We start from the raw sequence: 12,220 nt of genomic DNA on the forward strand, positions 1-12,220 counted from the left end.
CAAGGACTTAAACTAGATTCATAAGGATTCCTTGCTCCTATTTTTAAAACTTAGATGCTGCCATTACGTGGATTAGTAGCTTTGTTGCATGTTCTCCATTTATGAGAATGATAAACGGATAAGAATAAAATGTTCAACACTACATAGGGTGAAGCTAACTATTTGCAGTAATGGCTATATATTACATCCATCTCAGTATCAGGAATAGCATGCTCCTTAGTGCTGATTGAAGGGGAATTTATGGTGAAAAGTGCTATTGTTCTCCAGCCCTGCATTTGGTGGGCTGCCATGGGAAACAGGATGCTGGGTTAGACAAACGTTTGATCTTATCCAGCAGGATTCATGACAAAATCTCAGTCCATGGGAAGCTCACCTCTCCATTAAGAAAACAGTAAAGAACAGCCACAGCCAAACCCTGAAACAAAACAAGCAAATTATTCATTATGAAATACACAATAACAAATGGCAGACTGCCATTCCAGAAGGAAGATGGAACGTCATTTTTAAAAAAAATCACACTGAAATGTGGTGCATGTGGCGAATGGAGATTACTTTGCAGCTTCAATGGTTCCAAAGACCAAGGCTGAGGATGGGATATTTACTTTAGGCTGAACCTGCAGGTGGCTTGCAGCATCCTACACGTTCTATTTACAAAATGACTTTACCAATTATGCTAGCATAATAGCATAAACATTAGGAGCTTTGAAAAAAAAACAGCATAAAATAGTTCAATGCAGAAGATAGGAGTTATACCAGTACTAACCAGAGTTTGAACTTGTAAACATGGTAGGCCAGCCTCCCCCCAACATATGCCATTCCAGAAGTTGTAACCCTAACACATTTAAGGGTTACCGGCTTGGGGAAAGTGGCTTCACTACTTTAGTGCTTACGTGCATTCTCAGATCCCTAATTTAAGTGTCTAAGGAATTTTTCATCAGAGGAACTAACCCCTCTTACCTGGAAAGATCCTAGGGCTTTTTCAAACAGAGCTTGAACTTCCATGGTGCCATTTGTGGTATCAAAAGGGAAAAAAGCAAAAAGAATGTAATGGATTCCAAAGAGAGGGATGAGTACCAATGTTGATTTAGCAAGCCTCCTAGGAGCAAAGAAAGAGAGAATGACAATGATGATGATGATGATGATGATGATGATAAATCAATAAATTGCAGCCTTCTCAATGACACCAGTGGAACTGCAAAAAACTGTACTACTTGGAACATCGTACACAGTAGTGGGATTCAAATCCCAGAGCTACCAGTTTGCTATGGGTAGCGCGAGAGTGTGCGTGCGTGCTTTGCGAGCACACGGCGCTTCTGTGCATGCACAGAGCATTTTTGATGATGTCTGGGTGGGTGGGCGATGCCTCCTGCTGCCGCCACTACCGGTTCACCTGAACCGGGGTGAACCAGGAGCAACCCACCACTGATCATACATCTTAAGAAGGTACTTGGTCGATAACTAGGATGCTGGCAGCAACCCGTATTAACCATCAGCGCCACTTAATAATATTTGTGATATATTTTAAAATGTTCAGTTGACTTAGTTTCATGTTTAATGAGCAAAAGAGATAATCATCATCATCATCAACATCATCAAGATTTGAGAATCGAATTGCAGAGACTCTGGCATAAACCAGTGCAGGTGGTTCCAGTAGTACTCGGCACACTGGGAGCTGTGCCTAAAGACCTAGGCAAGCACTTAAAAGCAATTGGCGCTGACAAGATCACCATTGGTCAGCTGCAGAAGGCCATCTTACTGGGATCTGTTCGTATAATTCGCCGATACATCACGCAGTCCTAAACGCTTGGGAAGTGTTCGACTAGTGATCTGTGATACGAAATCCAGCATAATTATCTCGTCTGCTGTGTATACTGTTATTTTGTGTAAATAAAATAATAATAATAATAATAGTAATAATAATAATAGTAGTAGTAGTAGTAGTAGTAGTAGTAGTAGTAGTAGTAGTAGTAATAGGGCAGTTTAATATTAGCTTTTGGATACAGATAGGTCTATGCTAGCTGGGGTCATCTCAATGTGTTCCATTGCTACTTAGAAGTTATGGAAACCTTGTTTTCCCTGAATAACCTCTTTTCCTGTTTCCCCCAAAAATGTTGACAGTGTGGGTTCTCTGCTCCTAATAAGATAAAGGTAAAGGTAAAGGTTCCCCTAGCACATATGCTAGTCGTTTCTGACTCTAGGGGGTGGTGCTCATCTCCGTTTCAAAGCCAAAGAGCCAGTACTGTCCAAAGTCGTCTCCATGGTCATGTGGCCAGCATGACTAAATGCGAAAGGTGCATGGAACACTGTTACCTTCCCACCAAAGGTGGTCCCTATTTTTCTACTTGCCTTTTTTATGTGCTTTCGAACTGCTAGGTTGGCAGAAGCTGGGACAAGTAACGGGAGCTCACCCGTTACGCGGCACTAGGGATTCGAACCACTGAACTGCCGACCTTTTGATCGACAAGCTCTGTCTTAGCCACTGAGACACCGCGTTCCCTTTCCTAATAACATACTGTAGGTGAACATAAAAAGAGGTGCCTTAAACAGAACCATAGATAGGTTTAGCACCCTTCACTGTAATGGGGCAATCATCCTTGAGGCAAATTTCTATACAGATCCATGACATGCCAACAAAGAAAACCTTCACCCTCTGGTCATTTTATTTGCTGTTGCATTTATTTAAAGAAGCCTCCTTACTTATATTGATTGGAGTCCTTGCCTCTTCCATCTGGCCATCGCAGTTTATTCATCAGAATCCTTACAATATTAATAAATAGAATGAAATTGATCTACAAAACAAGGAAGCACAAGTGAGATGGAGATTTTTCACTATGCTCACCCCATTTCTCCACCAGCATTTTATTACATCTTCTAGGATCTCCCAGCCATTGTTGAGCGTACAAGCTTTATCCCAGGTAACACTAATAATCTCAGCACCACAACATACCTCGCTGTAACTTAGTAGTGGAGAAATAGAAAAGAGTTTATCTGGGAAATTAGCTTTGAAGTAGACTTACTGCAATGGAAGCCACCACCGGGCCTTGAATGAACCACAGCGCATATGTAAGATGCATATCCCAGCACCTGTAAAAACAACAAACAAACAAACAAACCTGAAATCGTTGAATGAATAAAAGGTTCTCATTTAGAAAAACCAGTGGATGAACATCCTAGAAAATTCTTATGCTGAGAGAAATATTTCATGAAGGAATATGTAATCATCTATCACGTTATAGAAATTTACAGCAGGAGCATATAATTATTAGAAAAGGGGGCACATTGGGAGGGTGAGGCAGAGGGACAGTCTTGTTTGGACTTGAGAGATTAGTTTTAAGGAAGATTTGAAAAGTTCAGATGAACTCAGGAACTTGCAGTAATGCAGCAAAGCACGCAATCATTACACTACCCAAGCCTTTCACTTTTCTGTTGCTTGTTAGAGCTAAAGGCTGATTCACACAGGATTCAAATAGTGCAATATTCAATTTTAGTGCAAATTGTAAATGGATACCAGGTTTCATTTAATGAAAGTCAAAATTCAGTTAATGTAAGGCTGGCGGCCAGTGGTGGGTTGCCCCGGTTCGGACCGGTTCTATAAAACCAGTAGTAAAACTGGTGGGAGGCTCCGCCCACTGACCCGAACGTCATCAAAAGCAATCTGCGCATGTGCGTGCAGGCATGATGCGAACCGGTAGTAAAGGTAAGTAGAACCCAGTCCTGCTGGTGGCCACACCATTGCAATTGGGGTTTTTGATGCTAATTATTGTGTACACAACAACAAAAGGAGATGTTCTGTTTGGGGAAAGTTCAAGAAAGAAGGGGCTTATTTTGGAGAACCAGAGCAGAATATAAGATATAGCTTTGGATATGGGCTTAGGCTCTAGCTTAGCTTTGGTCCACTTGATTTATTTATTTTAAATATTCAAGAGGATTATTAATCTAGAATATAGATATGAATTATATTTAGTAATTGTTAAAGTTTGTTACCCTATTTTGGCAAGGTTAAGCTGGAACCAATTACCGTTATTTCCATAGAAATATCACTTTGAATAGCGTGAGTTTGAATAATGCAACTATTTGTGTCAGCATTAATTGAGAACAACCCCTTGTTGGTTGTGACACCGGAGAATGTTTTCTAGATGGCCAAAATAACCACCCTCCTTTATTGTACCTTATGGGACTGTGGTGAGAACAAGGAAAATTCTTTACATATGCCTCTTCCTCTGCCCAAGAACCTATATCACTTTCTCCCATGAGATTGTTTCCCAAATTTTCTGAAGCCCTAAAAAAGGTAAATTACCTGTCCTGATTTGATTGTAAAAACTTAAGTTAAAATGGTTCTTGGGAAAAAAAGGGACTTGCCAAAATGCAACTTCTTTTATTTTCATTTGCTACGTTCTATTCATTTCCCAATTTCTGAACTGGGATGCAGTCTCCTCTGAATCTGAGCATTGCAAAATCTCGCCCTATTGGATGGAAAATTCTCCAAACCAAAAAACTTAATGGCATGCATTGCAGTACACCGATCAGGTTTTAAGAGCCAGTTTAGTCTAGCGGTTAAGGCATCTGGTGGAAGACAATGAGGTCTTGTCTCACACTTTTTAGGCACAAAGCCAGCTGGGTAAACCTGGGCCAGTCCCTGTCTCACAGTCCTAGGAACTAGGAGGCAAAAGGCAAATCACTTTGGAAAAACCTTGCCAAGAAAATTGTAGGGACTTGTCCAAGAAATTGCCCCGAGTCTGCACTGACTTGAAGGCACAAAGTAAATGTATAAATCATGTTTTAAGGGAACTGCCATTTTTGCTAAAAGAGAATAAAATAGCTGGTTGTTGTTTTTTTTTAAAAATCTGTATTTGTATTTTATCATGCTAAGAAATGCAAATAATAACTGCTACACCTGTGATTATACTGCAAAAAGTTCCTGAAAATGTCATGTTCTCACAGAACAGTTCTAAGTTACTGTAATGAACTCTATACAGTCTGTTGATTCAGCTGAGGTCTCCTGCTAGCCCCAATAGCTTAATAACCCATTGAGTGTGTTACCAAATTGTGTTGCATGTTGTCAGCCCAAAATACGTGGCATGCTATCGTTTGGTGTATTGCTTCCTCAAAAACCCAGGCTAAAAATCCGGGTTGATTTGTTTGGCAACAAGAAGACAGGATCTCGACATCTGATGAAATGCTAAATAATGTTGACTCTGTTTACCCCAGCAGAAGGATCCAAATGGAGCCAAACAACCTATGTTTCATTGCACATCACTCATTCCTGGGAAGCTAGATTCATCCGAATAGAGGATAGGTTCACTATCATTAAAATAACCTTGTTATTTTACTTCATGAATAAAAGTGAGTTCCAAGACAAGCAGAATAGAAGAGAGTAGAATTTTTTATTGGCCAAGTGTGATTGGACACACAAGGAACGTGTCTTGGTGCATATGCTCTCAGCGTACATAAAAGAAAATATATGTTCATCAAGAATCATAAGGTACAACACTTAATGATAGTCATAGGGTACAAATAAACTATCAGCTAGCAGCAGAAAATTGGGACGTAGTGGCTTAGTGGGTACGAGAAGATGAGTTTGTCGATCGAAAGGTCAGCAGTTCGGCGGTTCGAATCCCTAGTGCTGCATAACAGGGTGAGTTCCCATTACTTGTCCCAGCTTCTGCCAACCTAGCAGTTCGAAAGCAAGTAAAAAATGCAAGTAGAAAAATAGAGACCACCTTTGGTGGGAAGGTAACAGCGTTCCGTGCGCCTTTGGCATTGAGTCATGCCGGCCACATGACCACGGAGATGTCTTCGGACAGCGCTGGCTCTTCGGCTTTGAAACAGAGATGAGCACCACCCCCTAGAGTTGGGAACGATTAGCACATATGTGCAAGGGGAACCTTTACCTTTAGCAGCAGAAAAGATATCTTCCTGTTGTATCTATTCAACAGATACGAAAATGCTTTGAAACCAGATTAACTTGAACATTATCCATCATTAAGAGGGACAGGAACAGTCTTTTTGTAGATTGTAAATTCTTAAATGAGAATTCTAGGGATTTAGACAGATGTTGGAGACCTGTTGTAAGCTGCCCAGAGTTGCCTTGAATTGTGAGGTGTAATATAAATTTCATAATAAAAAAATAAAATAAATGTGCAGTTGCCCTGTCCAACCATGGAACATTAAGGAGCCCACATCTTTCTATCTCTTTTTTTTTCTTTCCTTCCTTCCTTCCTTCCTTCGTTCCTTCCTTCCTTCCTTCCTTCTTTCCTTTCCCTTTCTTTCTTTCTTTCTTTCTTTGTTTCTTTCTTTCTTTCTTTCTTTCTTTCTTTCTTTCTTTCTTTCTTTCTTTCTTTCTTACCAGTCTGTATATTCCCACTGCATTTCTACAAAATTGCCACTCCTTTCTACAAAAGTATCTTTAAAAGGACAGTTTGGCATAACTGTAAAAAAGCCCATGCTTCTCCTCTAATCTCACAAAGCACTCCTGTTTGTTTCCACAATAATTATCAAACTGCCATGCTCAGAACTCATCAGAGAGAAGGAGATTTGATAGTCAGGAAATGGAATATAATGTGCTGGCTTTTTATTAAGGGCTCATCTCTCTAATCGAACAGCAGAATTTTTTTCTTTCCTCAGAAAGAAGGGGCGTGCATAAGAGCACAAACGTGCCTACCGTTCCTGTCCTATTGTTTCTTTTCATTATATCCAATTAATATAGTTATTACATACTTATGCTCATATATATGCTTATATATTATATAGCTATTTCATTTCATGTTAATGCCTATATATACTGATATGACAAAATAAAAAATTAAATAAATAAAAAGAATCTCTGAGCACTTCACAAACAAACAAACAAAATCAGATTTTAAACCAATTACTATTCATTCTGTGGAGTGATGAGAAACATGAATACATAATGAATACTGTGTTTACACTAAGCCATAATATGTTATTTGTTTAGTTTTGGCAAACCAACATGAACCCTGCCGTTTTATAACTTAAAAATAGTTCTGCTGCAAAACATTCAAACCCTAAAACTGATTCTAAGTATCACAAAATAGATGGTTTCAAATATTCCAGAAGTGATCCAGAAGCTGTTCTGGACAAATTCAAAATGGGCTTATTTTGAGGATAGATCACTTCCAGAATATTCAGAGCAGTTTCTTTCAGGATCATAACATTTTGTGATGGCACATTTTACAACACTTGCAATGGCACACTTTAGTATTCTGCTTTATTCAGTAAATCACAGTTGGAACCAACCGTGTCTTAGCATGATTTGCAAACAGACTGCTGAGTTTGGAAAACATGCTTACCCAGCATTTTCATGTAACAGTCTGGCTATGACCCATGCAATTACAAATAACTTTGGAGCACCTGCAACAGAGAAAACAATTTTGTGGTTAGTGCCTACTCATAATATAGAAGAAAAGCTAGATTAGAATAGCTGAACATTTTGAATAATAATAACCAAGTCTAATAACCTTATGAAAAGGCAAAATGGATCTGCCTAAAAATAAAAGAAGGATGGACCCAAGACACCTAACAAAAAGCTGAAGTCCACAGAAATACATAATCTTTCAAAATGTCCTTACCCATGAAGACAATTCCCCTGCTTTCCCAGCTGAGTGCTGCATGCACAATAAGGGTGATGGGTGAAGGTAATTACAATCCAACATTCCTCTTCAGCATCTTATTTGGCAGGAATGGTATATACTTGCTTACAGGTTCATATTCAGTTATATCAGTGGCAAGAGCTTGGGCATAAATCTCATTTTTTTCCCCAAGCACAGGAAAAGAGATGGAAGAGGAGTAAAAAATTCCAGGACAAAGAAGAAAAGCAAAGAGATGAAGAGGAACAAACCAGAAGCAAAACCAAAATGGGAAAAAGTGAGCCAAAGGCAATGTAGGGAGAGGGAAACTAAGAGACCACTGCCACGAATTAGGCAAGGGGAGTAAGTTGAGGCTCTGCAATAGGTCGCTGAACATCCCTAGACAACATGCTTGTCTGGTAATTATGTAGATGCTTACCCCATCCCAGAGCCACAAACCACCAGAAGAACTTTCTGTCGGAGAAGAAAGAAATGGCCAGCAGGCTGTGGAGATAAAGCCCTTCTACAAGAAGCCAACTGTAATTTGCCAGGATGCAGAAGTTAACAAAGGCTATGATCATCTTGCACCTGCCCTGAAGGGGAAACAAGAAACATTATAAATAAGGTATGTTTTATTTATTTTTGTTTTATCTCCTTTCCAGAGAACCTTTGCCCCATTGCACTTCATTCATCAGTGGTCTATCAGTTCCTCGATCTCAATACCTTAGAAGAACCATGCTAGATCAGACCATCTGCACTGGCATTCTGTTATCCTAGCAGAAGCATAAAAGCACGTCATAAATCTGCCGATATGTGCAAATCACCACCAGAGTGTTCCAGATGTGCTCATACTGGATGAATATTTTACTGTATACTTTTCAGTTCATTTCCTAAGAGGCCTTAACATGGGATTTTTATTTTTCCACCAGCTATGGACTAGGGTAGCATTTTCATCAGGTATCAATCCCAGAATCCTTTGAGTAGTAAAATTGCTTCTGCTTCAGTTTCTTCTAAAGATAATCAAGATTATTAGACCAATTCCTGCAATTTGCTACCTTATGAAAATGCTACCCTAGTCCACAGCTGGTGGAAAAGCTTTTCTAGATGACACATGTCACTTTCTTCAGTCTGATATTAAGTAGGAATTAACCAGAATTGTTTACAAATATGTTTGCCCTATGTTTCTCCTCTGAGCTTATATGACTAATTAATCTATGCTGATCATTTTAATCAAGTTGTTACTGTCACAAAATCAAAGACAAATTAAACACAACTTATGCCACTTTAAATACTAACAACTTCAGGGCGAAAGAAGATGTGGTTTATATAAATGAGCATGGAAATATTAAGACATGATTAAAATATGGAAAAATAATATTTTGGCAGAAATTGTAACTAAGTAAAATGTATTTGGATATGTTAAGTTGTATAAGATATGATATGGCCAATACTCTGTTCATAAACTATGTGCGTGGGGGGGGGAATAAAAAATAAATAAATTGATTATTAAAAGAAAACACTAACAACTTCTTAAACTGCAACTTACTTAAACAAGGGAAAGGTACCAGAATAAGCAATGTGGCAATAAGTTTCTCTGAGCTTAAAAGGGATAAAAGTGATTTTCCCCCCCCACCATTTTCGTTCTCAAGTAGCTTTTTTGATGCTTTAATGAACTGGGGAGGTGTATATTTCTACTTCCTTACTGTGTGTGATTCACAGTAGACAGCATCATCTGTATCCTCTGACAGTATAGGATCCTTGATAAAGTTTGCAGTCACCCTTAAGATGAAAGAAGCAAAAAGCTGTATGTGGATGTAATTCCTTGTACAATGGAGTCTCCTGTTCAAAAGGGGAAAACAAGGCATTATGCAGGATTCAATAGAGATATGTTCATCAGCCACACAAAGATTTAGGGAAGACAGATCATTACTATTGTTTATACTGCTTGGAATAATTTGCTTTAATCTGCAGCAGGCTTTTCAAGATCTCAGCCAGACGTCTTTCCAAGTCTTCTTGCCTGAACCCATTCACTAATGGCACTGGGGACGACATGTAAGGGAGAACATATTGCGTAGAACCCAATTATATGCAAAGACGAGCACATTGCCACTCTAGCTTAATATTTAATGTTGATTAAACATTCAATCGATATGCTGATTAAATTAAAAATGTTGATTTTCAATGCTGGACGCCTTCTAGAGTCACTGTGTGCGAATCAGGCAGCCATATAAATCTACTTAATTAAATTTAAAAAATTTATCAGATGGCTTATTCCTGAGGATAAAAACTCAAAATGAATTCATCTGGACTTGGGTGAGTTCATAGACACATATGTATAGGTTTCCTGGCTGAAGTGGTTTGCCACTGCCTACTTTCAGGATTTTTCCAGTTTAGTCTAAAACCCTGGAGTTCAATCAAATTCCCAGTTTAGCCTAAAGCGCTGGAGTTTTCTGGTAGTCTCACAGCCAAGTACTTTTTGAATCTCAACCCTGTTTAACTTTTTGAGGTCATATGACCTCTGCTATGTCCAGCAACCGAGTTGGGCTTTTGTATGGTAAAACTGATAACTGTAAAATATGTTAATATCTTGCACCGTGGCTCTCATGGAAACATGGTATTAAAAATACAAAATCCACTTAACAAATTAAATGCAGTATCATACGATCAAGTAAAAGCAGATGAAGCAGTACGGTGGCACATTCTGAACATATCATGGAAAAGTATTGTCAGACTGCTGATTCTCATCATTTCTCCACTCTCAACCCCACCAATGAATGGAACAAGATTCAAAGTATCTCAGTGTTTCACATAATTTAACACACAGAGGCATATTCCTGTGGGTCATTACAAGATAAACTAAGGAAAGGGAAGAAATATATGGATAATTCTTCCTCACCGAAAAGAAGCTAAAATGCCTAAGGCTGCTGCCAGAGCTATGAGGGAGATGCTGCTTCCAACAGTATACACTGTCTCCAATTTCATTAGATAAGATACCTGTAAGAAGACATCCAAGGAGAATTTTTTTCAGGTAGGAGTTGTGTTCATACAAGAAGCCTTTCAATGTTGCTTTTAAAAAAACAATCACAGTAATATATCTTTTATTTGCAATAAACTTAGCACCACCATGAATTGAGGCAAATGACTTTCTCTGCAAATCCCAGTTATTTCTCTGGCAGAACTCAGCTTGATTGAAAACATGGAAGGAACAAAACAAAGAAATATCCCCAGCCAGGTGTTTAATTCCTTTTACCATATTTAAATCAGAAGTGGGATATATCAGTACATATTACGCTAGACCAGAATATGATTTATTTGGGGCTCAGTTTAATGTGTGAATATAGCCATTATGATTGGTTTACAATTTAGAAGTTTACAATTTAGTTATGTGTAAGCTCAGTCACTATGGCTTTCTTGACAAACCATGGCTAATCATGGACTAGCAACATGGGTGATCTTCAATGATGGGTTGCTACTGGATTGGGCGAACTGGTAGTGGCGGCGGCAGGAAGCCCCGCCCACCGGCCTGGACGCTTCTGCGCATGTGCGAATGGATAGCAATGGGATTTGGAATCCGCCCCTGGTGATCTTCATGAGTACTTATGTGATTGCAGTAGGAATCAATGATCTGAGGCATGTTGAGTTGCCTTGTTCACATGACCCTCAAAAGCAACACCTAATTCACTTAATGCAATGACAGATATATGATTCTGCCATTCCAACATTTTGAAAGGGCATGTATTAAAGAAGCTGTTGTGAATTAGGCAGTACTAAATTAGATCACTAGGTGTTGCTATTTACAATTATTTTTCTTATATGCAGCAGCTCTATTGTCTCTGAATCCAAGTAACCAAGCAAAAGGAATAAACACTTATGGACTAAAGATGAAAGTAATCCCAAAAAATACATTTTCTGTCAAGATAATAAAATGTCTTTGTTCCTTGGATTTTATATCCCACCTCTCTATGTCTATTTAAATGGAATATAAAGTAAAGCTTTAAATATAAATATAAATATAAATATTATATAAATATAAATATTATATAAATATAAAGTAAAGCTTCTGTAAAGCTTTTGACTCTGTGGCACATGACAAACTTCTCCTAAAACTAAAATCCTACGGCATCTCAGGACCCCTCCACAATTGGATAACAGTGTTCCTGTCAAACAGGCAACAAGTGGTCAAAATAGGCAATACACTATCAAATCCTGTTCCTGTCAATAGCGGTATTCCCCAAGGCAGTGTTCTTGGACCAACACTCTTCATATTATGCATTAATGATCTCTGTGACTATATTACAAGTAATTGTGTACTCTTTGCTGACGATGTTAAACTATTCAACACTACCAACAATACAGCTACCCTTCAAAAAGACCTTGACTTTGTGTCGGATTGGTCAAAAACTTGGCAACTCCAAATCTCAACCAGCAAATGCTCTGTTTTACACATTGAAAAAAAGAATCTGAGCACCAAATACAAGCTTGATGGACATTACCTTGTAGATGACCCCCACCCCGTTAAAGACCTTGGAGTTTTCATATCAAATGATCTAAGTGCCAAAGCCCACTGCAACTACATTGCAAAAAAGGCTTTAAGAGTTGTAAACTTAATCTTGCATAGCTTCTTCTCCAAAAAC

At 38.6% G+C, this 12,220-nt stretch overlaps 1 protein-coding gene across 1 annotated transcript in view; it reads right to left on the minus strand.

Annotated features, from left to right (window-relative positions):
* Nucleotides 1-12,220, minus strand: part of SCTR (secretin receptor) — a 34,116-nt gene that overhangs the window by 3,431 nt on the left and 18,465 nt on the right. Inside the window, exons 5-12 of the mRNA XM_058165360.1 lie at nucleotides 10,483-10,580; nucleotides 9,290-9,425; nucleotides 8,026-8,179; nucleotides 7,311-7,371; nucleotides 3,018-3,084; nucleotides 2,698-2,789; nucleotides 958-1,096; nucleotides 374-415 (exon numbers count right to left, since the gene is read on the minus strand). Coding sequence (XP_058021343.1) covers nucleotides 374-415; nucleotides 958-1,096; nucleotides 2,698-2,789; nucleotides 3,018-3,084; nucleotides 7,311-7,371; nucleotides 8,026-8,179; nucleotides 9,290-9,425; nucleotides 10,483-10,580 — 789 coding nt within the window. The remainder of the gene's footprint in view (nucleotides 1-373; nucleotides 416-957; nucleotides 1,097-2,697; nucleotides 2,790-3,017; nucleotides 3,085-7,310; nucleotides 7,372-8,025; nucleotides 8,180-9,289; nucleotides 9,426-10,482; nucleotides 10,581-12,220) is intronic.

This window comes from Ahaetulla prasina, chromosome 1, assembly GCF_028640845.1.
Source record: "Ahaetulla prasina isolate Xishuangbanna chromosome 1, ASM2864084v1, whole genome shotgun sequence".
Classification (NCBI taxonomy): domain Eukaryota; kingdom Metazoa; phylum Chordata; class Lepidosauria; order Squamata; family Colubridae; genus Ahaetulla; species Ahaetulla prasina.